Source organism: Ammodytes marinus (genome assembly GCF_949987685.1).
Source record: "Ammodytes marinus genome assembly, chromosome: 1".
NCBI classification, from domain to species: domain Eukaryota; kingdom Metazoa; phylum Chordata; class Actinopteri; order Uranoscopiformes; family Ammodytidae; genus Ammodytes; species Ammodytes marinus.
In genome coordinates, this window is record NC_137230.1 from 16,557,061 (window position 1) to 16,582,201 (window position 25,141).

The 25,141-nt window shown below is 40.6% G+C and overlaps 3 protein-coding genes across 3 annotated transcripts; all 3 read right to left on the reverse strand.

The window, feature by feature from the left end:
- Nucleotides 1-487: 487 nt before the first annotated feature.
- On the reverse strand, nt 488-5,912 carry gnao1b (guanine nucleotide binding protein (G protein), alpha activating activity polypeptide O, b). Its single transcript, XM_080027413.1, has 8 exons — nt 5,628-5,912; nt 5,442-5,484; nt 2,633-2,774; nt 2,107-2,267; nt 1,899-2,027; nt 1,659-1,788; nt 835-988; nt 488-736 (listed from the first exon to the last, which is right to left on the reverse strand). Exons 1-8 carry the CDS (start codon nt 5,743-5,745, stop codon nt 549-551), a joined length of 1,065 nt encoding a protein of 354 aa, XP_079883539.1. The 5' UTR covers nt 5,746-5,912; the 3' UTR covers nt 488-548.
- Nucleotides 5,913-7,452: 1,540 nt separating this feature from the next.
- tradd (tnfrsf1a-associated via death domain) lies at nt 7,453-14,121 on the reverse strand. Its single transcript, XM_080027722.1, has 5 exons — nt 14,074-14,121; nt 10,834-10,990; nt 10,452-10,732; nt 9,286-9,433; nt 7,453-8,242 (listed from the first exon to the last, which is right to left on the reverse strand). The coding sequence occupies exons 2-5, from the start codon at nt 10,985-10,987 to the stop codon at nt 7,944-7,946; spliced, it is 882 nt and encodes a 293-aa protein (XP_079883848.1). The 5' UTR covers nt 10,988-10,990; nt 14,074-14,121; the 3' UTR covers nt 7,453-7,943.
- A 966-nt stretch (nt 14,122-15,087) lies between these two features.
- ogfod1 (2-oxoglutarate and iron-dependent oxygenase domain containing 1) lies at nt 15,088-24,953 on the reverse strand. Its single transcript, XM_080024755.1, has 12 exons — nt 24,719-24,953; nt 22,925-23,070; nt 22,784-22,830; nt 21,425-21,525; nt 17,798-17,914; nt 17,492-17,712; nt 16,692-16,805; nt 16,537-16,616; nt 16,184-16,446; nt 15,961-16,089; nt 15,808-15,866; nt 15,088-15,703 (listed from the first exon to the last, which is right to left on the reverse strand). Exons 1-12 carry the CDS (start codon nt 24,876-24,878, stop codon nt 15,542-15,544), a joined length of 1,599 nt encoding a protein of 532 aa, XP_079880881.1. The 5' UTR covers nt 24,879-24,953; the 3' UTR covers nt 15,088-15,541.
- Nucleotides 24,954-25,141: the final 188 nt, after the last annotated feature.

The window sequence follows — 25,141 nt, forward strand, 5'->3', positions numbered from 1 at the left end:
CAACATCACCATCTCCACCTTCACACACACACAGTCGTGCACACACACACACACACACACACACACACACACACACACACACACACACACAGCAGCTCTTCTGAACGGAGCACAACAGGATATATTCAGAGCGAGATAGTGCCTCGAGACGTCCATGGTAAAAGTGTCAAAGAGAATGGGACCATGGTCCATGCTGTGGTTAGGGATGGCATTGCACATTCCTCATGTTGAGCTTTTTCTCAAGCTGAATATACCCCCGGTGCTGCCACTTCTCACCTCACCAGGTGTTTACACACTCATCAACGAAACATGAAACATTCAGCTCAAAAATCACATTTTTGTAGAAGACAAAACTGGGGTTTGGATACGGAAATCAAAACAGGAGGAAGGGAACAAATCATGGCAATAATCCAGTGTGGTGTCTGACGGCAGCTCTTTGGGTCCATTTGGACGTGTAGAATTACATATTTATGTGTTTTAAGTATCATCAAAATTATCATTATTAACACCTCATACTCTCCATGACAACCTCTGTGCTTGGCCAGGCCTCAGTATAAGCCACACCCTCTAAGGTTGTTTGCAATAATGATGTCAGTGACGGCATCAAACACTACCTGGATGTTTCCTGTGTCTGTGGCACAGGTCAGGTGACAGTAGATCTCCTTATTGGGAGAGCGGTTCTTACTCTCAAACTGAACCTGAATATATGCAGTAGCATCGTCGTAAGTGTTAGCACCTGGAGACAAAGAGATGAGAGCAGAGAGAGAAAATAAGTTAAGGACTGGTGTAGTGTTCATCACTTTTGTGGAGCAGAGCTGAAGGTACGGGACTCACCTGTGTATTCGGGAAAACAAATTGTCAGCGGGGACTTCTTGATCTTCTCAGCAAACAGATCCTTCTTGTTGAGGAAGAGGATGATGGAGGTGTCAATAAAGAACTTGTTGTTACAGATGGAGTCGAAGAGCATGAGAGACTCATGCATGCGGTTCTGCAGGAAGAATAAACGTGTGGTTTGGTGTTACAGTGAGGAGAGTAACTTCAGGATTTAGGGAAACAGCAAAATACTGGAGGAGAAAAGATATCTCACTTAGTCAACAACCTCCAAGTTTGACTGATCACTTAAATCACTGTGGGAACAAATTCTGATTTTATAGGGTCATCTGTTTAAAGAGAGGAACAGAATAAATCAATGTTTTAGAAGAGTAATCAGTCCCTCTGTTGCTGTTCATGTGATATCTCCCCTTTTGTTGAAAGGGACATTTTTTCTTAGTTCAAATGAAAGGGTCTGAGGATGGAGGTAGACATTGTAAAGCCCTCTGGGACTTAATGGGTTGTATGAATGAGAACATAGTTATGCTCTAAAAATAAAGGGATACACACTGAAATCTTGTAATTCTCTAAACGTTTTCTATGGAATTTGAAGAAAATAATGTTTTTAACATCCCCTTAATATTATGGTTTTTAATATGGCTGATAAATATATAATGTTTTGCATGCTGTATGCTTTGTCCTAGGTTTTATTTTATTTGTAAAATATATTGTGTAAAAAAATATTTGAAATTCTAAGACCCCAAATATCAGTGTTAAACTTCACTTAAAGGTCCACAGGGACTCATGCACCACAGAGATTCAGACTGAATGAACAGAGTCATACTTACAGTTGTCTCATCTTCATGGAGCACCTGGTCGTATCCGCTCATAGCAACGCAGAAGATAATGGCCGTCACATCTTCAAAGCAGTGGATCCACTTCTTCCTCTCTGACCTCTGACCTCCCACGTCAAACAGCCTGAAAAGAAAGTCACAGGAAGTCAATTAAGGTACGGAGTAATACATTCCTGAACCCTACTCTTGGACAAAACTGTCAAATTGTTAAATTGTCATGAGTGACTCATGTACCTGAAATGGAGGTTTTTGAAGGTGAAGTGGGTTTCGACGATGCCGGTGGTCTTAACTCTGGTTCTCAGGATATCCTGCTCTGTGGGCTGATATTCTGGTGCTCCGATCCGGTCTAGACTGTCCAGATAGCTGAGAACGAGAGAAGAATGTGGATTAGACTACGAGCTCCTTCAAGTGGCAGTTCTTAGAGTCCATTTGCTGCACTCACTATTGAGCGGAGTCGTTGAGCTGGTATTCCCGGGCACGGTTGAAGCACTCCTGAGTCCCGGCATCGGTCCAAACACGCTTCATAGCTGTGAGAAGCTCTGCAGAGTAGGGCTCTGTGTCCTCCATACGGGTGACCACGTCGCAAACAAGCTTAGCATCCGCCTGTAACAAGATATCATAACATCAGGGGAGGAGGAGAAAACCATAACCTGTATATTTATTATGTATCATATGTTGTAAAGATGTTGCGGGAATTTACACTTAATGGTGTACAACTTCTTTAAATGAACACTACAAAGTCTTATATTTCTCAACTGATTTAGTCAAATGTAGGATTCATTAGACTAGCACCCATGTGAGGGCTGTCAACTAGAAGTCTTAACCCGCACAGATCGTGCTTTATATTGACAATATAAAACCCAGTCCTGCGTTGGTGCAGACAGATTTTAACCCTTCATTTCTTAAGGATGTGTGAAAATGAATGGCTAGTGAACATTTCAGGTGGAGGGTAGAGATGGAAGACTAACTTTTCTATCCTTGTCTCCGAACTCGATGCCCAGGGAGTCCATGGCTCGGAGGATGGCTGCCAAGCTCTGGATGGTGTTGCTGTAGACCACAGGCTTATACTGCTTCACGTCATCCCCAGAAAAGCCATCTTCATGGATAATCCTGCATGCGCGAACAGATATTAGCACAGAGACACAAGCATGGACTAAACAGGAAAAGAGTTTTGCATATCCATATGTCCCTGCAGACCAACAACAACTGACTTTCCTTTCCATGATAAAAAACTCCTACCTTGTTTGCATCAAACACAACACACATATCAGACAATTCTTTCTTCCCACTTTCTACCAAGGCATCTTTCAGTGTGTCTGTGTCTAATGGGATGGGCATTGATCACATTCTCAGTCTGTGATCTGTAATTGGACAGTAATGTGATATTTAAGCCATTTATAATGTATGGTGTGCGATGGAGTGGAGTCAGTCAGAGCACTAATCAATCACACCATGCAGGACTCTACTGTTACATTGAGTGCGACACAGTTAAACTCCTTATAATCTGGTCATCATTAAATTATGCATTAGCACGACCCCCTCCCCCATCCAGATGAATCTATGAAATGTCATAACGTCCTAAAACGGACTCTGATATCCACATTTAAACTTCAGCAGCTTATCTTTACCTCTTCTGTGATCAGTGATTGATGTTTGATGAGGAGAATACATAAATAGCAATAAATAAATAATAACTTTTCATAATGTTTAATGCCCTGAAACAAAGATGTAAGATCATATAAGTCATTTGGTATTAACCTTCAGGCGATAGGGGGTGGAAGTGCAGTTTCACAGACCAAAGGCCACTGAAACTGAAACTCATGATGAGCTTTAATTATCAATCTTCTGATAAATGACTTTGGCTAAAAAATATTCAACAGTCGAAACCCAAATGTACGAAATTGATCTCACTTGTGTAAAATTAATAAAAGTCTCAAACATTCTAATTTCTGAAGCACTAAAATTTACTAATTCGGTCATCGTTGCTGATTATTTTCTGTCAATCAACTAATTGATTTATCAATTGAGCTTTTCAGCCCCTCTGCTGAACAATTTATTGAGGAAAACCATTAAAAAAATGTTTTTAGTCCATATATTGCTAGTGGAAATGACTGTGATTGGGGATAAAAGAAGTGTACGTTAATGCACAGTTAAGGTTGTAAATACCTTCTTGATTAAATATATTTGCAGATAATTTTCTGGGATAACCAATTCATTGTTTTGGTCAATAAAAAAGCCAATCCAACCTTACACAGGGCTAGGAGAACTGTTTGCATTTAATAAGTCAAGGCGGTGGATTTTTTTGCCACTTTTGCTTTAAAACTTACTATAAATTGATGTTCAAAATAGTTGCAGATACATTTTTAATGGAATGGACATTATAGTGTCATCTCCATCTGCAGTATGCGCGACTGATGAAATTTCACTGCCCGTGTTATGTGTAAAAATAGACGCTATCCTGCAGCTGCAACTGACGAGCACGACAGCACCACACCACATCAGCCATCAATGAAGTTGCTTCTTGTTTAATTCATATAATCAATACTTCACTGTGCAACCCTTTTCAGCTGTGGTTCTCTATTATTATAGGGAACATTGTGTGACTGTCTGGAGGTTTTTAGTCAATGTTTCTACGAGTGTCTGAGACTCAAACAAACACAGAATGAGTGCAATGAGACTGAAACTATACACCAGGTTTCATTATACACATAGACTGTATAGGATTTAGAGCCCGTGCAGAACTTAGTCTCCAATACACAAACTTTATGGCCCACAGTGTGCAGTAAAAAAACAATCCATCTGCTGCATGCTGAGGCTAAAACAAACCCTGAAAAAGAGTTTGTAAACACTATCAGGCCCATTGTCTTGTGCTCAGGGCAGAGCAGTGAGTTGTGGACAAGCAGAAACCACAGGGAGGGTAATGAGGTGAAGGCAAGAAGAGGAAACAGGGCAAGGAGGGAGGGAGGTAGGTAAGGAAGGAAGGAGGGAGGGAGGGAAGGAAGGAGGGAGGGAGGGTGCAGTCAGTGCAATGCAGGCCGGGATGCGCTGAGCAGGACGCTGGTAAAGAAAGAGACACACTGCTACCCACAAGCACCGGGAGATATGCTTCACAAGACATAATATTAGAAAAAGACCGCGCCTTTGCAGAACTGAAACGTCTCGTAACTTGCCGAAGAGGTTTCAGATAAAACAAACAACAGTGATTTAAAAAACATCAAAGGGTGATTTAGCTTAGACAGGGGAAGGTTTAGATGCGGTTTTAGATGCCATATTTCAGCGTAAATCCGCTTTATAGGCAAAGTACTCCCGGCGATATCGGGCACTTAAAGCCATTAAGATTAAAAGCAGAGGTATTCACTAATGGAGCTGTACTGACCTCAATGTAATTCACTCACTCACATGCACACACACACACACACACACGCGCGCGCACGCACGCACAGACACATACACACGCATGCACACGCACGCACAGAGGAACAACACCCACATATTCCCAGTCGCACACTCCCTGTAGTCAAGTAAAACCTCTCGTTAACTAAATTTCAGCACCCAGGCAGTGAACAGCACCCTGGGACGCACCGTTGCGGCCTCCGCAGCCTCACTGTCGGTCTGCAGGAGGTGCTCGAGTCACCGGCACTCCTCCAGGGCTATACGGCCTCTTGAAACATGGCGGCTCAACCTGCCTTAGCACAGATAGAGGGAGGCGCAATCTCGGGCCTTTCACTCTGATTTGATTTTGGTCGAAACGAGAATGAAAAAATCAAAGACACTTACTTCATCTGTTTGACGATGGTGCTTTTGCCGGACTCTCCGCCGCCTGTAAAGAACGGAAGGCAGAGTGAGATCTGGCAGTGAAATCAGTACCACGGAGAGCACCTCCGCCCCATGCAGTCCCACCACACAACCAAACCGAGCCGAGGCGCAGCAGCCCCTACGGCCGGACTGGATCTTTTCTCTTACCGAGCAGAAGCAGCTTGACGTCCTTGGCGGCGACCTGCCCGTCTTCTTTCAGGTTTCTCTCGATGGCCTTGCTCCGGTCCAGAGCAGCGCGCTCCTCGGCGCTCAGTGTACATCCCATGTTTCAAGGCGAATGAACAATCCCGTCGTCTCTCCCCGGTCCGCCCTGTCCCTCAGCGACTCTCAATCAGCGCGTTGTCTCTCACTCGAGCTCTCCTCCTGCGCTGTCTGCTACAGCATTAGGCCCGGATTGAGGGCAAAACAGAGCCGGGATCCCGAAACCGTCTTTTCTCCGTGACTCCGTTGGTGCCTCTCTCTCGCTCCGTCTCCTCTCTCAGAGGGGATTGGGGGGTGGGGTCGTTGTGCTCGAGCCTGCGGGGCTGGGGTTGTTGTTAGGTGGGGAGGGGGGGATCTCTCTATCTCTCTCTCCTTTCTCTCTCTCTCTTACAGGGCGGCGCTGATGGTGGTGATGACAGCGAGCAGCGAGCGATTTCACCGTGTCCCTGGCAGGAGGGGCGCGAGAGGAAGAGGAGGCTGCGCGAGACTCACCTAAACGCGGACAATCTCGCTTACGTCAGAGCAGCCGAGCTTAAATCACGTCCTATGAAAGATTATTCAAATGAAAGAGGCGTTTAAATGACAAACGCTGCCCTCTTGGCTCGTGGTATTAGTGGAAAATGTGTTGTTGTTGTACAATTATAAAGGCAACGTCAATGTATTTTATTTTATAATGAAAATATCGACCTTTACATAAATAGGCCTAAAACACACACAGTCCTGGTGGTGGAAGAGGAGAACAACATGTTTTTATTTTATTTTAAATTAGCTACAACATGTATGATAATCAGTGGAAAAGGTATTCGGATGCTTTACTCAAATAAATGTTTGTATTGCTGGGTATATTAATCTAGCACTGCTTTGAATTTCATAGCCTACCTAATTTATTGTGTAATAAAACAACTCTTGTCATTCTGTTACATTGTGGGCAGTTTAACTTTTGATAATTATGATATACAGTATGAGGTTGATACATTTGTAGGCTTCTTTTATTTCAGTAAGATTTTGACTTTGTAATGCGATGTGTGTAGGCTACCAATTGAATAGACTACATTTAATCATTTACTGTAGGCCTACTAGGCTCCAATTTTTAGTCACTGTAGACAACTTGAGTATTTTCTTTGTATTCTTCTGTATCCTGTTACTCAGCTATAATATGTAATATACAAAAGAAAATGCCAACAACCAAGTTACAAACCCTACACTGAAATATTACTGAGGACAGAGTAATAGTGTGTTTATCATAACTTAAACAATTGTGTGTGTGCGTGTGTGTGTGTGCGTGTGTGTGTGTGTGTGTGTGTTGGGGGTTGTGCCATGTACTAGTAATAAGCATTTGTGTGTGTGATAAAAGCTTCTAATCCACACATCACATCTGGATGGATGGTCAAGTGGAGTAAAAAGGGGGGTTGGGCTTTTGTATGGCAGCGGACCCTGAATGAAACCAGCAGAGGAGCTCGACCTGAAGAGACTTCATCCATCAGTGAATTTCCTTTATGTCAGCCAATCTGACATAAAACCTCCATAGACATCTCAGCCGCAATCTCCACCTCTCTGCCCTGAAGCTACACACAACGTGACACAAGCAGCTACAACAACCGTAATCGGCACAGTTTAATCATTGGAGCATGTGCACGTGTGTGTGAGTGACAGCAAATAATGAGAGAGAGGAGGATTATCACTTAATTATACCTGAGGGAATTTGGACAAAATCACGTTTTCAGGTTAAATTACACTAATGCATCAAACAAAACACAATTTTTTTTTTACAACCATTTAATATGTATGAACCCATTTTGTAGAAAAAACAAACAATCAATAACCCTTAGTTGTGCATTCATTGGCAACAGGCCCTGTCTGTATTAGGACTTAAAGCAGAAATAAAAGGAGGTACATGATGGAGACAGTGCATTAAACTCAAGACATTTAACAGTGATGACAGATAATTTCATCTACATGAAAACCATAATCAAGCTAATAATCGTAAAGCAAATCAAAATATGAATCAACCTGTCTGAAACACACACAGGCACACACACACACACACACACACACACACACACACACACACACACACACACACACACACACACACACACACACAGACTTACAGGAATGATTTGTAACATGAGGAAGACGAACGTCAATCAGGAACGAACATACTGTATAAAAAAGCAGGCAGGACAAAGTCAGCCGTAGAGAGGGAAGAGGACCTGTCTTCCTCAGTTTTCTCGACTCGTACACGCAGAAACCAACTCAGAGTTACTCTCGTGGCTGTATGTCCAGAATATTTTCAGCCAGGCTGGTGAGTTTGCAGTCCTCCAGTGCTTTGACCAGCTGGCTCAGCTTGGCGGCTCTCCCCTCCGCCTGGATGAAGCGGCTGAGCAACTGATAGGCTTGCTCATACAGCCCTTCTCTCTCATACTCGTAGGCCAGGTTGTCTATGGCTGGACCCTTCAGAGCCCGGCAGCTCTTCCCCAGGGCCCTCCCTACATGTTTCCACTGACGACCCACTCCGTTGGAGAAACTTTGGACATCTGCCGCTGTCAGCATTCGGTCCTCTGACGGGCCGAAGGATAATCGATGAAGGAGAAAACATTAATGTAAAGTGTTGTGATTACATAAACTCCAGTTTATAGACACATTTAAACAGTAAACATTACATTACCCAGTATAACATACACATCTGCTGTCCTTTTTCCATACGTTATACGGCCTTAATCTTTCTTTGTAACGTTTTCAACACAGGAGTTGGAGCTATTTATTTGTTGTTAGTTTAAGAAAGATTACTTGATTAATAATTTAGATTAGATTTTGATTGTATTTCTTTTGCTAGTTATTTATAATTGATGTATGATAAGTATATGTAGTTTTGCATTACTAGTATTTTGTTTTGTTGTTATTTGGGTTAAACTGTGTCCACCTGAGGTTATATAGGCATGCACCTGGTTGGGCCAAGGATTTTTTTTTTACCAGATCTACTTGCTTGGTTGAAAATAAATAATAATAAAACGCAGAAACCTTGCTCGGGCATTACCTTTTTGACTGCGTAATTCCTTTGCTTCTGGTTACATTCTTAACTGTATTTTGTTGTCTCAGTACTTTTACTGCAATAGCAATAAAGTTGAATATAATCTAAAAGATTAAAAAAAAATACATTTACAGAAGAAATCAAATCTTAAATGAACTTAATCAGAGACGCAAGTTGACTTTCAAGACATTGCAGTGCCTCATCGGTTAATGGTTGTTTAACAGTCCAATATGAGGTCAACAAATTTAAACCAATGCAATCCAAATACATTATCTGCTGGCGCTAATCTCCTTCCATAGACTGACCATCGATTTATAAAAAGTGGGATTAGAGAAACAGCAAACAGACAGCAGTAAATTCCTATGCTGAAAGAAAATCTCACACAAGGACTTCAATCAGTATAGTTGGATCTATTGAATATGCTAAATTGCACCCAAAAACCCTACAGTAAAATGAAGAGAAAGGGTCTCTTTATCTGATATAAATGCTTTTTTTGCTTTTTAATCTCTATTGTGACACCAAATCTGTGAATGACAAACTACACTAGAAGTAGAAATGGTCGTCTTGACTCACCAAAGACTCTGTTCTGAAACTTGAAGCAGTTGCTGGGGACAACAGACTCTTCACATATGATGGCCGCCGACTGCGGGGCCGAACTCAGGGCCTGACTGTGCAGCTGCTGCTCCAGATGATCGATCTCCTCATCAACCAGGCGCTCAGGCTGACACAAAATGACAAAGATCCCGTGAAGTGAATAAAATGAATGAGAACATTAAGAAATTTATTTATCCGATCTGCCAAGAAGACATAATTTCACACAATGAATCTGTGTCTCATTTCTTTTTATAAACTACTATATTTTTGGAGTTAGGAGAAAACTAAATCTATCTAAAGCTCCATCTTAAGCACAATTAAAATTATATTTCCCTGTCACTGTCTCACCAACATCTGCAACTTATTTTACTTTGTGTGCACGGCCCATGGTTTCCAAACTACAGTATTGTAGGTGATTAAGAGAAAAATGTTAAATTGTGCAACAACTTGTGTACGAGAAGTGAAATGAGTCATAAAAGTCTTTCTGTTTTATTATATTTCTGTGTGAATAGGACATTACTATTGAATGTTTTTGTAACAATAGTTTTTTATGCTGCTTGTTTAAAACACAAAGGACCACAATGGAAATGAGTGTTAGACTTTAATGTGTTGACAGTATCTGTAGTAGTGATGTCAAAAACACTCAACTGACACAGTGCAGGTTTGGGCTATTTGTCCTATCTTTTTTTTTTTTGTTAATGCAGCACAGGAACAAAATAGCACATGTTTGAAATGTGCCTTTTATACCCGAAATGTCACAACTACTGCCTGATATTCAAATAGGTCTGACCAATCACAGTTTAATAGATGGGATTAAGATGTCCTATTCGCTCGCTTGAGAGCTACATTCATGTAACATAGCAACAGGTATAAATGAGATTGAAGCAGCTATACAGGTTATTTTGAGACAACCTAAAGACTGAATAACTCTTACATTGAATTATTTATTTGATCAACATGAAAAATGCTTCTAAGTAAAATAAAAATTATGTAAAATACTAGATATTAGTTAGGGCGAAACCAAAAACATGAAGAAATCCGCTAACATGAAAAGCTCAGGCTGGAGTTTAAATGGCAATGGAGACTAACTATCGAGCTCCATCTCAAATGCCCACGGAATAGACAAATGGCACTATCCAGCTTACCTGTGACAGGTGGATGTGCTGTAAGCAAAGGTCTAGCTTGTCCAGATACAGATCCAGGATGTGTGTGCTGGCCTTGAGCTGGGTTTCCACTGTGAACTCTTGGGAGAGAGCAAGAAGCCTGCAGGCGTGTTGGCAGAGCGACTGACGCACCGCACCAGAGCTGTAGCTTTCCAGGAACTGCCGACATGCTGCTACATCCACAAATTTCACCTCCACCCCAAGGAAGGGATCGGCGTCATGGACTTTGAGTATCTCATAACCAGCCAGACCTCCTGCAGAATCTGGAACACGGAAAAAATGCTGATTAATACATCCAAAAATACCTCTTTGTTTTAATAAATGTCTTATTTGTATGCTAGACATCCTAATGATAGCAACTAACCTATAAGTGTCAGCTTGATGATTTTGAACACAATGAACTTTCCCTGTTCCCGGTCTTTGTAGAGAGAGAGCAGGTCCACACCGGGACAGAGGGACTGCAGAAACATGACCGCACATCCTGTCCATGGCCCACGATCCACAGTCTTGTCTGCCATTATCTGCACACAGTTTGACACATTTGTTACATGGTTTCACCGGTGAGCAAATAAGGTGAAGAGTGTGCAGAGAAACTAAAAGTATGGTAGATTAGGGGTTTTGAGTTACTGTGAAATATCCTGGAACAAGAATAATTATTTACTTCCTCTTCCTAACATCATATACAGTATAACAACCTCCAACTATCCCCATGAAAAAACTAGATCATCCTCCAGGTTCCTCCTCTCCACTTAACCTTTTCACCAACACACTGATTTCTGTGGATTCCCGATTCAAGGTGTCATGTGAATAAGTGCAGTTGGCTTTTAGCTCTGTCTCTGTTTTGTTTCAATTTGATTGTGTATCCAGCAGTCAGTGAAGGGCTGCCGGGGATAGACAAAGTAATTATTTTGTTCTCTGTGTATATTTCTAACTTCCGCGTGACTGCTGTATAGTTTTCCTCCGGGATTAATCAACAGAATTGACTTTAATATAAGTGATTCAAAACAACTATTAAGCTAAAATGCAACCATTTCCGATGATATCATGAGACCTACAAAAGATCAACACTGCCACAGGATTAGGGATGCAGCTTTTCACAATATTCATGATTGCTAAAGTTACATGCACCACAGAATAAATCATATGAGCTGGACCAGCAACAGCCAAGGTAAAACCACTTTTGTTCCAGTGGACCCTGGTTGTTGTAGCTTCACTCCTCTTTAGCCTTTTTTTTTCTTCTTTTGAAACCCTCATTATATAAAAACAGGTTTAATCTCAGTGCTCCCCTTCCCCCAGTCCAGTCCCTAACTCCTGTACTCTGAATGAACCACTGAAGCCTGCCGGCTCACTCTTGGTGTTGTCTCCGGACAGCGAGTGCTCTGCATGGAAAGAGCATCCTCTGAGCTGGATTATAATCTTACCACATATATCACTAATACACAGTATGCTTGGCAACTGGGTGTACAGGAATCTCCACAATTTAGCCAGTATGTAATTATAATACTGTCCTATCAATCGGCACTGTGGAAGTACACTGTGAGATTTGTTCAACAGCTGTATGAGGATTATGTGATCACCAACAGCTTAAAATGTATCATTTAGCTTTTTTCTGCCAAAAGGCAACCTCTAGTATTCCCTGGACAGCTCGTCTGACATTTAGGTGAAAGAAATATTTAATGTGCTTCCAAAAATGTGTGGTTTTGTATCGTTGTCTTTTGGTGTGTTACAGCCCCAGATGTAAACTAACCTCATCGCAGCATCAACACTAGCAAGCATTTTCAGCGTCAATTAATCTGCAGATTATTTTATGAGGAATCGTTTAGTCTATAAAATGGGAGAAAAACTGTTAAAATGCCCATAACAATCTCCCAGAGGTTTTGTTCGACCACCAGTCCAAAAGCAAAATCAATAATTTAATTTACCAAATAAATTGCTTAAAAATCATAACTCTGTCATCACAATTTCTGGTAAACACAGCTATGTTGAAAATTAAAACCTAAGAATGGTTAATGTCGCATTTCTAGCGTTAACAGCAAACCCATGAAAATCCAAGTTGTGAAACAAAACAGATGTGTAACTTCTCATTAACAAACTTATTACAGTACACTTTGAAATTACGTCAAACCCATCCACTTTACCGTTGAAGGTAAATTACAGTGATGAATTACAATGAGTAAACTAGATAAGATTATATTTACCTCTATCTAGTGTTGTATTTTTTTATATAGTCAACTGACTATCGTATCTAATAAAGAATAAAAAAGCCACCCCAAGTATAACCTTAAAATAAATAATTTAGAAATGTATATGAAGTATATCACTGCATAATAGTGTTGTAACACGAAATTGGTCTCGAGATGACTTTTGGAACGTTTCCGTGGTGACTACATTTTACAGTCTCAGACGAAAAGGACTTGGACTTTCAATTATATATTTTTTCTACAACTTATGGCAAGTTGGAATCAAGACTTTTAAAGACTTTTAGTGCCACTCAGAATTAAATGAAAGACCAATATCACAAAAACTAAAACTGTAAAGGAAATTATATAAATTAATTTGGGTTGGGGACAATTTTGCATAAAACGTGACTTCTTTGGTTCAATAAACAAGTAAAAAAAAATTGAAAAAGATGTCATTTAATTTGGTATGTCATTATTAAATTTCAGGTCATTCGAAATACACAACTAAAAAGAAAACAAACAAAAAAATGTGTCACTTATATGTTGCACCTTTAATATATTGGCTACAACTCTCTTCCTTCAGACACACAGCCTGTGGTCCACGAAGGAGCTTTTAAAAAGCATATAAAGACACATCTTTTCAGATTGGCCTTTGTGTCACTTTAAGATTGCCTTTGAATGGTATTTTGTGTGTTTCATATGGATTCCATTGCTGCCTGTTTTAGGCTCTCTTAATACCTCTTTGCTTTATTTTTATTGTTTGGATGTTTACCTTTTATTCTTGTGAAGCACTTTCTGAGTATTATTTCTGTGAAGGTGCAATACTTAAGTAACTGATTATAACAATAATTATTATAATAATAACAATACTAATATTAATTATTAGTATTGTTATTATTGTTGCTCAAATATAAAGGAGATCAAAATGTTTATGTTTAGTTCATTTTTTTTTAACTAGCCAGATTGTAGGCTACTATAACTTCACGTGGTTTAATGACAAAGTAATAAATGTTGGAAACACATGTAGGCCTAACCGTGTTCTATATCTATGGGCCTAACTAGCAGGCCTGGCTAAATAAGTGGTTGCTAAGCGACCCTGACCTAGGCTACCTGTCTCAGGTGTGAATTATTGTTTACGTTTATTTGATCACAGCAGCAATAGAGTTTGATTCCACCAACTTTAAACAACAAAAGTGAATGTTAAAAAGCCAAATACATAGAAAGGACTTCGGTGGTTTATTGTGAAAGTACAGTTAAGGGTTGCTAAAACCTCACTTACTACAGTAGACGAAAGTGCCGTAAAACTTCGACCTAACAGACTGATACAGTGTTCACCTGACAGCCAAAGGACACACGGTTCCTAACTTATTGGTCTTTGGATTCACTTTAAGGTAAACCTTTAGTAAAACTGAGTGCAAACTTACCTTCAAAGTTATTTTATATTGTTCGGTGACGCTTCCTCCTGAGGGATCACACCCACTGACACAGTAATCACTTCCTGCAATCCCATTGGCTGAGCGGACACAAGAGACTGTTCTGATTGGAGGAAATCATTACAGCCGCCCAAAGGGGAAAGCATCATGAGAGGAAGGAAGTGATTTTTTCTCTCTCGCTCTCTCCATGGACATATAAAGAAAGTCTCTCTCTCTCATGAATAAGTCAATAATGTAGGGCAAAATATGTTAGCTACTTATCTTTAACATGGGCATATTCATATTTCCTGTGATATACCAACAGGCCTAAAGTGTATTAAGTCTTGCTATGGTAGCCTAAGTGTTTTTTTTTAACATTTTTTAACAAACTTTTTAACGTTTTTTTCTCATTTCTTATTTTTTTAATATAAGTCTTCAGTACGACCAATTCTGGCACATCCATTCATTGTTAATTTCTGTCAGATCAAACTGATTTCACCAGTGTCAAAGGATATCAACATCACTTAGGGGAGAGTGGGGTGAGTTGTACAACTTTTTACTCAAAGTGACTTTAAAGTTAGGCCTCGACAGTAATGTCTCCAACTTGAATATGTGCGTATATTTCAGGATGTGGTGCATCCCTGGCAACAATACTTTGGACCTGAAATAAACTGTTTAAGAAATATAGCACAACTTACCCCGCACCAGGGGCAAGTTGTGCATTTGGAGCGAATACGTTGGGGTAAATTGTGCCATTGATATATAGCTCATAAACTGTAATACTATATAAAAGCAAGATAAATCCATTGGAAGATTATTCATATAAGGTTTATTTAAAGTAAATATTTTACAAAGATTGAACATCAATTTTCTTAAACAAGGCCTAGCAGGTCTAGGTGGTTTTACCTGCAAAGCTCACAATGACAAAGTCACCAGCAGAGTCAGACTCATCATTATCTTTCTGGCCATCTGAACTCTCATCAGTGGTGTTGTTAAATGGAATGGAGATGTCAGTCTCTTCTGCGCTACTGTAGACAATCACTTTATTTTTGGTGACCAGCCATGCCACTGGCACAAATCACCCCAACCCCAGCATTTTGGAAAAATTAGAATGATGCAGCAGTTTAGGGCTAACATCGTGCTAACTGTATAGACTCATAGTGTAGCATACAAAAGCACTAAAACATGTCAAATGTTTTCAAACTTGTCTATAATTGTTCAGCCACAATAATCATAAAACCTTGATCATAGAAATTTTACTTTGAAAGTAAAAAAACGATTTTATGTCTGCACATATTTGAGTGCTGAACATGTTATAATTTATTATATATTTATGATGCCAATTGGGATTCCTCGGGTATATGCAGATACATACAACAGACAATCACACCTTTGAGAATTAATTGTGAGAGAGACACAACACTTTAAGAAGATGAAAGTAAAATGACAAGACACCCACACAATAGTTAGATAAATATATTTATTCATGGTACACAAAGGAGAAGTCATAAAATGTTCTGCAGTTGGAAGTGTTTGAAGAACCAGCGGCACTTTTGTTGTTGACGTGTTTAACAAACTTGAGGGTTTCTTTGTCTCTGTAGACGAGGGCGAGGGAATTGTCCTCTGGATACACTGTCAGTAGCTGCAATGAGAAGTAAACCATAAGCAAATTATGGTAACAATCCCTTTAAGAAATGGCCCACACGGGTTCAATGAGACTTTATACTGCGATCAACACTCACTCACCTCCTCATCCTCTTCATTAGCAACATAACAAGTGAAGCCGCCAAACTCCTGCTGCCAGTCTGTGGAAGAAAAATTTTGAGATTTTAAAATGTTTTTTTCTCATAGCAGAAACGTTTAAATTGTGTGTGTGTGTGTGTGCGTGTGTGTGATCACCTGCACAGCCAAAAGGCAACACGAGGTCCAGAGCGAACTCTGCTCGCGCAGCTTCGCCATCATGTAACAGAGTATAACCGCCGTGAGACCATCGCCGCAGTTCACCACAACATACAGGTGTGCTCAGCTCTAGAAAACAAACACAGGTCTAAACTATACATTCTATGATAAAACAAATCATACACACACAAACAGAGTTGTGGCTGAAGAAACCATTTCATACCTTTCTCTCCGCTTGTATTTGCTGAGGGTGATTCTGTGGAAGACCCCGTGGCTTCTCCATCCCGTACGTCCTCTTGCTTCTCCTTCCCCCCCTCCTCCTCTTGTTCTTTGTCCTCTTCCTCGTCATCATCAGCAGGACACAGGTAGTGCAATCGAAGGCCCGTGAAGTTGGAGAGAATCAGGAAGAAAGCCTCTGAATGAAGCAGCTCCCAACAAGCACTCACACACTGCGGCAGGGTATCCAGAGAAGCCCGCTCATAGCATCTACACACAAACAGACACACTTCATGTAATCACATTCTTCTTTTAATGCTAAGATAAAACAAGTGAAATGAGCTGTGAAACAACCTCCACCTCTTATTGGGAGGACTCCTCTTTGTCCACTGAATCTGAGTGAGACGCAGCGCTTCGCTCACCTCCCTGAACTTTTCCTCCTGAGGACAAGACTGATAATCAGTAAAACAGGAAAAACTTAGACACGTGAAAAACAGAAAATAGTCAGAAGTTACCTTGAGAAAATCTTTGAGCTGAATTTCAGAGTTGTCCTCAAACTCCTGCTGAATTTGCTCCTGATAAGAAATGTCCAGGTACACAGGATTGACCCACTCCAGCAGCAACGTCTCCTGTGATAAAACAAAACAAAACACATGTCACAAGGAACGTGGGCTGTCTGTTAAAGGCATAGTTTGATATGGTGGGAAATTCAAATATTCCCTTTCTTTTTCTTTTGTTTTTAAGATTTTTTTTTTGGCATTTTCAAGCTTTATTAGACAGCACAGAGCCGAAATGGGGAGACAGAGAGAGAGGGGGGATGACCCGCAGCAAAGGTCACGGGCCGGACTCGAACCCGCGACCACTGCAACGAAGGCCGGAGCCAACACGGCACACGCTCCCTCCACCACACCACCGGAGCGCCCCAAATATTCCCTTTCTTGCCGAGTCAGATGACGATTGAAGGAGGTTTTTAGCTGAGGTTCAATTGCTGCTCAGAAATAGTCACGTTACCCCCTTAAAACTGACACATATTGTTTTTACAATTCGGTTTCAGCACAGTTTGGGAATAGAACATATAACGTGTTAATTAGTGAGATTTAGAGGGGCTGATAGGTGGATCTTGTTGCCTTTGAACATAGCTGTTTCCTCCCTATGTTTCCATTCATTATGCTACGCTAAATGGCTGCTGCTGGTCAAAGCTTTGAATGTAAAAACTATATTGAACTATGTGTCCTTCCCAAAAATTTCAAACTATTCCAATTGAGATAGTTAAAAGAAATCGTATACATCTTTGTGAAAATTTGACCAAACTCACATCTCTCGGTAAGTGAGGGTTCCGTGGGACGGGGGCCTCGATGTGGCGAGGGGGACGCTCTAAAGACGGTCCATGAAACCAGCCGCTCAGTGACAGACGACACTTGTCCTGTGTCAAGACCTCTGACACCTGGTGAAAGGAGATCGGAGACACTTCGAACAGGACGAGCGTGTTCAAAGAGGGTACGAGCGACTTCACAATGCTCTGCGGTTGGAAATTACCTGATGACAAACACAAATATAAGTTATTAATTCTGTTTTCTGACAGCGCAGAAATAAAGACACACACACACAGTCGGATACTTACTGTCTGTTGTGAAAAGGTCGAGAGTTCCTCCATCGCTGTTCTGCCACGGAGGAACGAGATACAGGATGAAAGCGACGCGCCTCCCCTCCAACTCATCATCGTGACACAGGAGAACATCTAGAAACAAGAGATAAATCTCCAAATATATAAATAAGGAAAATTTACAGGAGTGTCATAATAAAATCTGATAAAGACATACAGTCAAGCCCGAAATTATTCATACCCCTGGCAAATTTTGACTTAAAGTTACTTTTATTTAACCTTTTTTTTTTTTTTTTTCCAAGATATTTTTTGGGCATTTTTATGCTTTATTGATAGTGTAGAGACAGAGTTGAAATGGGGCTGAGGGGAGTGACATGCAGAGAACAACCGCGGGCTGGAATCGAACCCGGGTCCGCTGCTGGCCGAGGCCCATGGGGGGGGGGACTCCCTACCAACTGAGCTAAGGGCACCCCCAGCAAGCTTTTTCTTGATTGGAAATAACACCCAGAAAATAATAAGACGATGTACAATATATTTTTCAGCTTTTATTTACATTTGAAAAAAAGTGGCATGTGTTAGAAAAATACATTATCCAATATTATTGATGTACTTTGATGCTGTACACATCATCTTGCCTTGTCGATTTACCTTAAATAAAACTAAGGCCTTGCAAATACAGGCCCGAACTTTAAACCTTTTTCATGGTATTTTTCCTTTACATATCCGGCTAAAGAACACGTTTTTTGTTATTACATGTCCAACATTATTCATACTCTTCTCAATAATCAATAGAAACGCCCTTATTGGCTATAACAGCAATCAAACGTTTCCTATAATTGCTGGCCAGCTTTTTGCATGTCTCCACGGTGGTATTTTTTCCCATTCATCTTTAGCAATGAGCTCCAACTCTTTCAGTTTGGAGGGTCTCACTGCCATCACCCTGATCTTTAGCTCCCTCCACAGATTCTCAATTGGATTCAAGTCAGGACTCTGGCTGGGCCACTGTAAAACATTAATGTGTTTGTCCACTAACCATTTCTTCACCAGTATTGCTGTGCGTTTTGGGTCGTTGTCCTACTACAATGTCCACTGGTGCCCAAGGCCGAGTTTCTCTCCAACTCTCGAATTTTTTTGATGTATTGCTCTTTATTCATGGTGCCGTTTACTGTGATTAGGTTCCCTGGTCAATTGACTGAAAAACACCCCCCAAAGCATTAGGTTCCCACCTCCATGTTCGACAGTGGGGATGGTGTTCTTAGGGTTGAAGGTTTCTCCTTTTTTATGCCAAATGAAGGATACATCATTGTGGCCAAACAATTCAATTTAGTTTCCTCTGTCCATAAAACAGAAGACCAGAAGTCTTCTTCTTGTCGAGATGAGCATTTGCATAGGCCAAGCGGGCTTTTGTGTGCCTTATCTGGAGATGTGGCATCCTCCTTGGTCTGCGTCCAAGGAACCCAGCAGTGTGCAGTGTCTGTTGGCTTGTCTGCCATGAGACGTTGCCTCCAGCAGAGCCAAGATTAACCAGGATGGCTTTGGTGGTGATCCTGGGATTTTTTTTTCACCTCTCTCACTATCCGCCTGGCCAGTACAGGTGTAGCTTTTGGCTTCCGACCACGTCCTCTGAGATTTCCCACCATGCAGAAATGTATTTTTAATAAAAAAATCAATGACCCAAAACACACAGCAAAAGTTGTGAAGAAATCGTTAGCGAACATACATACATTAACGTTTTACAGTGACCCAGCCAGAGTCCTGACTTGAATTCAATCGAGAATCTGTGGAGGGAGCTAAAGATCAGGGTGATGGCAGTGAGACCATCAAACCTGAAAGGGTTGGAGCTCATTGCTAAAGATGAATGGGCAAAAATACTAGTGGAGACATGCAAAAAGATGGTCAGCAATTATAGGAAGCGTTTGATTGCTGTAATAGCCAATAACGGCTTTTTCTATTGATTATTGAGAAGGGTATGAATAATTGTATTCTAACCAACTATGGGAAGACCTTCTGACCTTAAAACCCCAGCAGAAATCACTAATATCTAAGATTTATGACAAACTCATGGCTCTGGAAAACAATTCCGCTGTCAAAAGCAAAAATGCTTGGGAGCATGAGCTTGGGGTAGATTTGACAGATCAATGGTGGGATAAGGCTGTGCATAGTATACGCTCATCTTCTCCTTGTGCCAGGCTGCAGCTTATACAGTTTAAAGTGTTACATTGAGTCCATTTCACCAAAGCTAAACTATCTGAAATGTATCCAAATGTTGTGGACCAATGTGACAGATGCCACGCCTCCTCTTGTAACTTGAGTCATATGTTTTCTTATTGTCCCAGAATATACAGATTCTGGAATGACTTTTTTTATGATCATGACAAAGGTTCTAGGAGCCCAAATTAAAACAGACCCCTTCATTGCAATATTTGGAACCCCATCTCAACAACCCCATATTACAGCCTTACAATCAGAAAAATTTGCCTTCACTTCCCTCCTGGCAAGACGCCGTATTTTACTTATGTGGAAATCCCCTAATCCCCCATCAATTCAAATCTGGCTCAAAGACGTTATGTTCTTTTAAAAAATTAACAGTGAAAGGCTGTGCTAATAAATTCACAAAAAAATGGGATTCTTTTATAACTTCTTTCAATTCTTTATCAACCCTGGCCCAAGACTGAAACCCTCCCCCCCTTTTTTTATTTATTTTCTTTTAACTGTTTATTTGTGTTATTTAGTCGCTGCTTGTTTTTATTTTGTTGGAATTTTTCATGTCTGTACGCATTTTTGTGTGAAAGCTTGTTGTTTTTTGTGTGATGTATTTTGATTTTGTTTGAGCTTGGAGGCAGCTGTTTTTTGTGTATGTTCTTGTTGTCCCTTAAAAATGAAAAAAATATATAAAATTTGCCAAGGGTATGAATAATTTCAGGCTTGACTGTATGTACAAACACAGACTCGCTGGACACTTTGTTGTACATCTATTCAACTGCTTGTTAACACAAATATCTAATTAGCCAATCACATGACAGGGTATGGTCTGATAAAAAGAAAATTCCTGGTTGATGGCAGACATAAGAGGAGAATAAAGGAACAGTAACTCAAGCAACCAAGGTTTGCAGAAAAGCATATCTGAACGCACATCACATCAAACCTCAAAGCAGATGGAGTACAGCAGCAGGAGACCAAACCAGTTGCCACTCCTTTCAGCTAAGAACAGGAAACTGAGACTAGAGAATAGGAGGATGGATCCAGAGGCTGGTGGTGGATGAACACTTTGAGCACTTTAGCACTAAGTGAGCATTGTTTAAACGCCACAAACTGTCTTGAACACGACAATGAGTTCACTGGACTCAGATGGCCTCCACACAGTGACTGTGGAGGATCTCAATCCAATAGGGCAGCTTTGGGATGTGGTAAAATGGGAGATTTGTATCAAGATTGTGCAGCTGACAAATCTGCAGCAACTGCCTAATCATGTAAAATTGGGCCAATATCTCAGGAATATTTTAGACACCAAGTTGAATCTATGCCCCAAACAATGAATGTAGTAGGCAGAAAAGGGTCCGACCAGTACTAACAAGGTGAATCTAATATAGTGGCCAGTGAGTGTATGTCTACATATATTTATCAGTCCTTTAAAACAAAGCTCACCTGTGTATTCATATTTGGCACAAGAAATATCCACTGTGGGCTCCAGTACAACCCCCAACACTTCCCCAAGCCAGGAATTGAAACGACCAAACAGCGCCGCCCTAAAAACAGAAAAATGTCAACTTTACTAAGAAATCCTGTATCGTGTTGACAATAAAGCAGCACCTTTAACCTCTTATAGGCTTAAACCATACACAGTGAGATTGTTGGACTGCTCAAACCTTCCATGACATTTTGTTGTGACATAAATAATAGATGATCACAAGAGGAGGCCGTTATTGTGCATCTTATTATGGTATTTATTCTCCTGGGCTCTATTTCTTATGTAGGTGTAGCACTGTATAATCACAAATATGTATTTAAAAAGATATAGCATGTTTCTCCACTGTAAACACAGCTCGTCATATTTGTGATTGTATTTTTAAGCTGCACATTATTATATACTACATAAAGGAACGGTTAGTACAATATGCATAATGTATGAGTCTCAATGTGTACAGCTCATTCCGGTCTTGATTTATACAAATCCAATGTCTCTTGGACTGGGTTCAAACACTGGACGTCTGAGCAAGTTTTGGCAGCTCTTACAGCTCCATAATTCTGCAATAACAGCTTTGTTTCTAGTCATTTGTTTAAAAGCCCTGACGTATTCACTGCTGTAATAAACTCAGCTCTGTCACCAGACTGAATGAGATGCAGCCTCTCTGCTTTAATAAGCATCACCCCGTGCTCACAGGTGATTAACAACAGCTGAACCCTGCCAAATGTCAACACTACCTTTCAGAAACAGCAGCACAGAATGGAGGAAATATAATTAGGAGGCAGATGTAATCTCTGACTCCACCTGGTGGAGCTGATAAATACAACCCCAAAATGCTGGCTACCACTTCAGCATTTCACCCTTGAGATTTTCGATGCTGCTGACTGCGTAACAATGAGACACAGACAACGAATACAGGACTTGTGCGTCTCCTGCATGAGTATTTTAAGAATTAAAAAAAGAGTATGAGGGAATGACAGCAGAGAAAAATGACAGAGAAAAACAACAACACTCACTTTGGTTTTTAGGGACAATTTATACAAAACACTTGACATATTTTGTCAAGTGATGAGATCTACTTCAAGTGTTGAAAAATATGCTTTTAAATTTGGTTTTTCATTATTTTATTTTAGATCATTCAAATAAAACAACTAAAAAGCCAAAATTAATAATGATGTGTCACTTAAATGTCCCAATGTGAACATATCAGATCAGGCCGTGCTGACATTTTAACACCAATTACCGCCTTATTAAAGATGAATGAATTTACTGCATTTTAAGATTTTAAGGATATGTACAAAAAGAACACAATGTTTCACCTCAGTCCTGCGATATGTGGCTCTGTTCTCTTCTTCAAGTCGTCCGACTGTTTGGAAACGACAAAAAAAAGTGAGGATTATAAAGCGGCAACATAAACCCACAGGAACAGGACAGTGAGAGAACATCGAGTGCATAGACACCTGTTTAAATTTGTACAGATCGTTTGACTTCTCGTGGAAGTTGAGCGCCAGCAGCTCCCTTTGCAGGTTCTCTACGAAGGCCTCGCTGCTTAGGAAGTTCCTGATGATGCAGTGGGGAAACGGGTGGCAGTCCAGCTCAAGATCCCCTGCACAGAAAAAAACTAAAAGATGATTGTTTCTAAAAAGATATGGAACCAGGCCCGGTTCTAGACAGTCAGATTAGGGTGGGCCTGTAGAAATTTTAGGTGGGCACACTGGGCAGAGAGACCGAAGATGCGAGCGTGCGCAGAGCGCGCGAGCCAAATTTTTTTGCCCTTGTAAGATCTCTGCGTCTGCTTTTTGGCACATTTACTGTTAATTGTGTAGAACACAATATGCAAATAAACTTTGAGTGTTGCTGTGTGGGAGATTTGATTCTTCATGTTTTTTTTCCAAAATGTTTATGAATTACATATTATATACAACATAATGTATCTTTTTTTTATCGCAGTATTAACTGTAGTGTATCCACTATTGCCTCCGAGGTCCAGCTGGGTGAAAATAGTAGCCAGCCGAGGTCACGACCCTTCTAGGGGAGTCCGGGGGTATGCCCCCCCCCCCCCCTCCCCCGGGAGATTTTTTTTTACCTTTTTAAAGTGAAATGCATGAATCTGGTGCACTTTGAGAGGAAAATTAAGAGGCTAAATCTGAGGAATTTTGTGTGAACAAATAATTTGGACACACTGGGTCGGATGAATTAGAAGCTATTGAAGAAAGACACATACATTTTCCACAGAAATATAAATTTGAAATAAAATATTAGGCAGGGTCCTCTGGGATGGGCTTGGTGCTCTTTTTCTTTTACAGGACATATTTTTCTGTAATATAGTGAGTACATTTAAATGCAGTGAGAGGAACGAAGCAGAAGAACTCTGTTGTCCAGTTATCTTTTTTTCCACAGACGAGGCTGAAATAAGCTATAGACTATACACAGTGCATGGGCAACTGAGGGCAGCCCCATTTTAAAATATTTTTAAATAAACTCAATACACACTGTGCATGCCATGGATGTGAACGTGACATGATCAGTTAACCTCGGATTACCTCCCAGATGAACTGATTCAATTATTAAGCTATTAACTATCTACCAAAACATTGCATTCCTTTTATTGTATGATAATTTACATTTACATAATATGATGTTGATATCAAACACACAAACTTAAAAAAAGCAACCGCTCATTCGCTTATGCCTCGGGCCGGCTCTGCTGACCAGTGACCACTATAAGCGGGTGGGTAACTTGGAGGCAGGCTGTCCTGCCCACCCAATAATACAATTAGAAGCAATGCATGGTAATAGTATATTCTTTAGTATTAATTAATTGTCTGAATTTTATTTGACATTTTCTTGGACAGCGAATTAACAGGCCCGTCCGATAGTGGGCCTGGACTTCCACCTAAAAAAAAAAAAAAAAAAAAACATTTGGGCCCCTGGCTAGCGCCGGCACTGTATGGAACAATTAAACAACATGATCTCAACTGTGGCAACAAAACCTAAAGATAACTGGACGGTCGGTTAACAAACTCTGAACACCAACAAAAGTCAAAAATGTGTCAAAAATTATTTTGTTAGACAGGAGCGACACACATTCACATCATTCAAATACAGTGATGGATCGATGAGATAATTTCAAGTTAAAAGAAATACATCAACAAGTTATGCGTTTCCTTTTTATTTGCTTTGCTGTTCATGTTTATGATTTCTCCAAATGTCAATGTGTCACAATCAACACTGAACCCAGATGTTACACTGACCATGGCTACATGCGCTCTTCCGGCTCCACGCCTCCGTCACTGCCCGTTTCACGTGCTCGTCTCCTATAACCGAGCACAGTTCAGCAGTTTCCTCGCTCTTCCTCTTTTTCTTCCTCTTCTCCGGTTTCACGCTCTCCCCTGGTCGTCGTTTAGAGGACATTGTGAGAATGTATCACCTGAAAAACATGAGAGCTATGGCTTTGACTACACTTTCAGTAACGTGTGTAGTAGCACGCTCGACGCGTGGAAATGACGTTAAGGAAGTATGACCTAATTTTTTTGCCCTGAGCTGAGACTGTCAGGCAAAAAAGTTGTCATTATTTGGACCTGGCTAAAGCACTGTAAATAAAAATGGTTAAAGCGTGACACATACTACCAGTGGCGGATTTAGTTAGTTGGTTCCAAAGGCAAACAAAGGCACAT

Excerpts from the sequence above, each read along its gene's own strand:
- gnao1b (XM_080027413.1), bottom strand. The coding sequence starts at position 5,745 with ATGGGATGTACACTGAGCGCCGAGGAGCGCGCTGCTCTGGACCGGAGC. Across the intron at positions 989-1,658 it reads TCCATGAAGATGAGACAACT|AACCGCATGCATGAGTCTCT; the intron begins GTAAGTATGACT and ends TTCTTCCTGCAG. Across the intron at positions 737-834 it reads TTGTTTTCCCGAATACACAG|GTGCTAACACTTACGACGAT; the intron begins GTGAGTCCCGTA and ends CTTTGTCTCCAG.
- tradd (XM_080027722.1), bottom strand. The coding sequence starts at position 10,987 with ATGGCAGACAAGACTGTGGATCGTGGGCCATGGACAGGATGTGCGGTC. Across the intron at positions 9,434-10,451 it reads AGCACATCCACCTGTCACAG|CCTGAGCGCCTGGTTGATGA; the intron begins GTAAGCTGGATA and ends ATTTTGTGTCAG. Across the intron at positions 8,243-9,285 it reads GTTTCAGAACAGAGTCTTTG|AGGACCGAATGCTGACAGCG; the intron begins GTGAGTCAAGAC and ends TCGGCCCGTCAG.
- ogfod1 (XM_080024755.1), bottom strand. The coding sequence starts at position 24,878 with ATGTCCTCTAAACGACGACCAGGGGAGAGCGTGAAACCGGAGAAGAGG. Across the intron at positions 21,526-22,783 it reads CCACATATCGCAGGACTGAG|GGCGGCGCTGTTTGGTCGTT; the intron begins GTGAAACATTGT and ends TTCTGTTTTTAG. Across the intron at positions 16,090-16,183 it reads AAATACAAGCGGAGAGAAAG|AGCTGAGCACACCTGTATGT; the intron begins GTATGAAATGGT and ends TTTGTTTTCTAG.